Source organism: Orycteropus afer, unplaced genomic scaffold, assembly GCF_000298275.1.
Source record: "Orycteropus afer afer isolate SDZICR_OR568_19922 unplaced genomic scaffold, OryAfe1.0 scaffold00053, whole genome shotgun sequence".
NCBI classification, from domain to species: domain Eukaryota; kingdom Metazoa; phylum Chordata; class Mammalia; order Tubulidentata; family Orycteropodidae; genus Orycteropus; species Orycteropus afer.
In genome coordinates, this window is record NW_006921640.1 from 4350899 (window position 1) to 4356684 (window position 5786).

The 5786-nt window shown below is 40.8% G+C and overlaps 1 protein-coding gene across 1 annotated transcript in view; it reads right to left on the reverse strand.

Annotated features, from left to right (window-relative positions):
* Positions 1 to 5032, reverse strand: part of MSRA (methionine sulfoxide reductase A) — an 821542-nt gene extending 816510 nt beyond the window's left edge. The window contains exon 1 of the mRNA XM_007938716.1: positions 4897 to 5032. Coding sequence (XP_007936907.1) covers positions 4897 to 5032 — 136 coding nt within the window. The remainder of the gene's footprint in view (positions 1 to 4896) is intronic.
* Between the last annotated feature and the right edge of the window lie 754 nt (positions 5033 to 5786).

Genomic DNA, 5786 nt, shown 5'->3' on the forward strand with positions numbered 1-5786 from the left:
GCTCCGTATGTCTCCTTTTTTTGGTATTTTCACGCAAATTCTTCTGCTAATTGGGGTTTAGTCCAATTCTGTATCCTTCCCTTCAAGGCTCAGGGGTCCACGATTATCTTCTGTGTCTGTGTTAATTGGTTTCCCTTTTCTTTGTTGAAGAGGGTCTGCACAATCCTTCTGCCTAGTCCGCCATCTTGCCGGAACTCTAGATTTAGTTTTAACCAATCACTCAAAGTAAGCCTATTTGTGTTTTGATCTACTTTAGGTAGCCTGAGAGAAATTAAACATTAAAGAATCTTACCTTCTTGCACAGTGGAAATCTATCACTTTGCTAGTAGTAGTGGAAATACACTTGTTTATAAAAGGGTAGAAGTTTCCTTAAGAATACAAAAAAGGTAGGATTCAAACTAATAAGATAACCCTTCACACTAAAGTATTAAGTAATAGTGCACACCTGGTACCAGACTAAACAAACAACACTAAACACACAGGCCTTATCTTCTAAAATAAAAAGCATCAGAGATATATAATAGCACATGTGAGAGAGTCAAGGTGCAAGTAACAACAGACATGGTGTTGTGGTTGTTGTAAGGCACCATCATGTCAATTCCAGTTCATAGTGACCCAATGTACAATAGAACAAAACACTGTCTTGTCCTGTCCCATCTTCACAATAATTGCTATGTTTGAGCTCATAGTTGCAGCCACTGTATCAATCCATCTTACTGAGGGTCTTCCTCTTTTTTCCTGACCCTCTACTTTGCCAAGTATGCTGTACTTCTCCAGGTACTGGTCCCTCCAGATAATATGTCCAAAGTATGTGAAATGAAGTCTCACCATCTTTACTTCTAAAGAACATTCTTGCTGTACTTCTTCCAAGACAGATTGGTTTGTTCTTGTAGCAGTCCATAGTACATTCAGTGTTCTTCATCCACACCCTAATTCAAAGGCATCAACTCTTCTTCGATCTTCCTTATTCATTGTCTAGCTTTCCCATGCATATGAAGGATTGAAAACATCATGGCTTGACTTCAGTGCACCTTAGTCCTCAAAGTGACATCTTTACTTTTTAACACTTTAAAGAGGTCTTTTGTAGCAGAGTTGTCCAATACAAATGCACCATCACTCGTCTGTCAGGTTTTTGTATTGTGGTGGCTTGTGTGTTGCTGTAATGCTGTAAACTATGACACTGGTACTCCAAATAACAGCATAGTCAACAATGGTGGACAGGTTTCAGTGGCACTTCAGACAAAGATAGACTAGGAAGAAAGACCTGGCAATCTACTTCTGAAAAAATGGCTAGTGAAAAATTTATGAATAGCAGCACATTTTGCCCATAGACTCCTTCAATATTGCAACTCGAGGCTTAAATCTTTTCTTCAGTGCTTTCAGCTTGATAAAGCCAAGCATGTTCTTATCTTTTGGTTCTCTAACTCCAGATCTTTGCATATTTCATTATAACACTTTGCTTTGGTTCTCAAACCACCCTTTGAAGTCTTCTGTTCCACTCTTTTACTTCATCATTTCTTCCATTTTCTTTAGCTACTTTCCATTCAAGAGCAAGTTTCAGAGTCTCTTCTGATACTCATTTTGGTCTTCTCTTCCTTTCCTGTCTTTTTAATGCCCTGCTTTCTCCATGTATTGTGTAAAATTGATAACGTTCTTCAAATTTTGCAACCATCCTCCCTCCTTTTCTGAGTTATTCCTCCCTCATTAACATAAACTCATATCCCATTAAGGTTCCTATATTATCTTTCAAATTGCTGTTGGCAATTTGATCCTGTAGAGATAGTTCTTTAAAGAGCATAATTCTCAAGGCAGAATTTTTATACTAGTTAAGCTAAGCCTAGTTAAAAGGACTTCAGAATTTTTGGTTTAAAATTTAAAGATTATCTGAGGACAACAGTTTCTATCTACCCTCCATGGTTCCATAAAGTTTAAAGTTCATGAGAATTTGAAATTATGTTTTACTTTCCCCCTTTTGATCTATATTCTTTTATGGAATCTTTGATCAAAACGTTCAGTAATGATAGTAGGGAACCATCCAGTTTTTCTGGTCTCATGGCAAAGGAGGCAGTTGTTCATGTAGGCAATTAGCCACATATTCTAAATCCTCCTCTTATTCCTGGTTCTACTTCTTCCTCTGTTGTTCCAGGTGAATAGAGACCAATTGTTGTACCTTGCTTGGATGGCCATTTGCAAGCTTTTAAGTGTTGGTGCATAAATCTGAATAACAGTCATATTAACTGGTCTTCCTTGTAGGCATATCGGTGTTATCCTATCACTGAGAGTATCGTACTTCAAAATAGATCTTGAAATGTTCTTTTTGACAATGAATGTGACACTTTTCCTGAATGGATGTGCCCACTGATTGGCCAATTCAAAATGGCCAATACCAGTCCATTTCAGCTCACTAATGCCTTGATCTTGAAGCATTCCACTTTATTTTCCACAACTTCCAATTTTCCTGGGTTTATACTTCATACATCCCATGTTCTGATTATTAATGGATATTTGCCACTGTTTCTTCTCATTTTGAATCTTGGCACATCAGCAAGTGAAGATACCAAAAGCTTTACTCCATCCACGTCATTAAGGTCTACTCTACTTTGAGGAGGCATATGTTCCCCAGTTGCATTTTGAATGCCTTCAACCTGAGGGACTCATCTTCTGGCATTATATCAGTGTTCCACTGGCCAATTTTTTTCAGAAGTAGATCTCCAGGTACTTCTTCCCAATCTGTCTCAGTCTAGAAGCTCTGCTGAAACCTGCCCACCATGGGTGACCCTACTGGTATTTGACATACTAGTGGCATAGTTTCCAGCTTCACACCAATATGCATAGTACCACAAACTGACAGACAAGTGGTGGACAACAAATTTAGATAAAGGTAAAATCTTGAACTGGTCTAGAAATCTGATAAAGGAGTTTTTGTTTGTTTTTCAGGTGTTTAGGAGGGCATACCAAAGACATTGTAGTGTGTAAAAACAGTATAGTACAAGCTAGGGAAGTTCATCATTTAGAAAGTATTGATTTTGAATGTCCATTTATGAATTTTCTTTTTAAGAGAATTATTTTTTCAAATAAATTAAGAAAGTCTAGATAAAATAAAGAAAAATTGGATTTTTTTTTTCTTTCAAAATTCAATCTCTGAATCTAAGCCAAAAATAAACTTCTAGGGCTGAGAATAAGTGGCATAGGGTTGGAGGTGAAATGATCAGAGAAGCAGAGAATATAAATTGCTAATGTAGGTGAATGAGAAACAGGTCACACAGCCTCAGTTTCCAAACTGCCTCAAATCCAACAAACCTCCACCTTTCTAATCTCATACTGAGTTTTGTATATGAAGGTACCAACGCTCACCATGACCTCCTTCCATACTCAAAAACTTTTTAAGGAAAAGAAAAATAGAAGAACTCTTAGGACATTTTTAAATACAGGAATTATCTTGGCATTAAACTATAAGTAAAAGATTATTCATCATCTGACCATCCAGAGCTCTAAGACACTAGTTTACAAACTATAGGATGCATTACAATCACCTAGAGAGCTTGCTAAAAACCAGTTTCTGATTCAGTAGTCAGGGGTAAAGCCCCCTAAGTGATATAAATGCTGCTGTTCTGGGGGTCACAGTTTGAGAATCACTGTTTTAAGGTTATCCTACTTCTCAGGCAGTGGACTTGTGCTCTCTTGGAACTGTTTGTTACCAGTATGAGACAGAAATCAAGAGTATGCTTTTGAAGACATTTCTAACAATTTAATTTTATTGTGTAATACAAACTGCCTTATAGAGTTTCCAAGGCTGTAATCTTTATGGAAGCAAACTGCCACATCTTTTTCTGAAGAGGCTGGTGGATTTGCCAACCATTAGCAGCCCAGAGCTTTAACCACTGTGCCACCAAGACAGTAGTGCATATGAATCAGAATTGACTAGGGGGCAACAGGTATGGCATGCAAGCACGTGGTCATTTTTCCAGTTATTACTATACTTTCCAAAAGTGTTGACTGGATTTTTTTTTTTTTTTTTTAAGTTTGAGAAAAGTTGCTCAAAAATGACCCCTTCGCAACACTGATAGGCACAAGCCCACCTCACCTGAGAATGTGGACCACCCACTTAGGTCCAGGCCAAAGAGGGAGCTCAGGCAAGGGCAGCTTCTGTCAAGTGGCGAAACCTGGGGTGGCCTAAAAGGCTCTCTTGGTGGCACAATGGTTAAAGCATTCAGCTCCTAACCAAAAGATCATTGGTTCAAACTCACATGCCGCTCTATGAGAGAAAGATGAGGCGGTCCGCTCCGTAAAGATTTAGAAACTTGGAGCAGTTCTACTCTGTCCTAAAAGGTCTCTATGAATTGGAATAGACTCTATGGCAATGGTGGGTGAGTAGAGTCCTAGAGGATAATAGTAACAGGAGACTGAGGATAAAGTCAGCACCACAATACTGGATCGGGATACAATTTCAACACTGCAAGATCAATGTGAGTGGCTGGAAACAGCGCCCCGTGCAAAAAAGAAAAGGGAGGACACAAAACACATCACTGTGGCACACCTCTGTCAGAAAGAGCGGGAAGTCAAATCAATGCTTTTTCCACTCAAAGTTTGGACCTGCCAGGTTATTTATTTACATAATTGGTGAGTTACACCAACACACTAGATTCCTTCAGAGTGTTTTGTTTTATTTTGTCTTAACAAGGTGAGAAACTAAGAAAAACAAAGAATAGAGTCAGCTCTAACTTTCCTATTCCTCCTTTCCCGGCTGGCACTTCATCGCGCCTGCGCGAAACCCCAACAAACACCAGACCCGGACTGGCCCAAGTCTTCCGGGCTGGCGGAGTATAAACCACCGCCCAGAACTCGCGAGCTTGCGCAGCAGTAGCGACCGCGCCCTCTGCGTGTTCGCCTCCTTACCGGCTACTGGTATCGAATCTTTCCGGCCGGGCAAGGCCTCCTGAGGGCTGACGATTTTAGAAGCAGACTCGCCCATTCTTGGGACAGGAAAAAGGGTGTGGAGCAGCTGGCGAACCCCCTTAGTGGCCCACAGCATGGGCGAGGCGTTAGGCTTAGGGCCGCCGCGCTGTGGGGCAGAACGAAGTGGAAAAGAGCGGAACTGCAACCCGCAGAGGCTGAGATTGGCGTCCTTCGGTGGCGGCGGCTGCTTGGGCGTCGCGGGACCGGCGTGTATTGGGCCGTGCTGCGGGCGGGCGCGGGTCCGCGAGCGCTCCTGATTGTGCAAACGACCGCCCCGGAACCGAGGTTACCTAAGACTTGGGGCACCACGGGCTTGTAGGCGTGTACTTTCCCTGAAAGGGATTCTTGGTCAAGATGGTCCAGAGCCAGTTTTACTGGCTCTCTGCTTATGGGCAGAGTTCTCGGACAAAGAACAAATGTACTAATTGCGGCACATAGTACAGTGACAAAAACCAAAGTGTAATAATGCCTTGTCTTTGTGTTGTACTTTGACTTTAAAGTTGGTTCACATTTCACTGTCTCCTTAGAGACTACTGGGGTTTAGGTATATTTCCATTGAAGCCATTATTATGAAAACTTATTAAAAGAATTAGTATTTCCAAAATGAAAAGCAGTTGTCAAAAAGCTAAGGAAAGAGATGCATTCAGTATAACAATATAATGTTAAATGTATACCAGAAAAAAGAAAAATGAAGTCCCTTTCCATGGAGTCAATTCAGACTCTTAATGGTCTTCTAGGCCAGGGTAGAACTGTCCCATAGGTTTACAAGGCTTTAATCCAAACTTCTACATCTTTCTGGCACAGAGCAGCTGAGGGATTCGAAGTTTCAA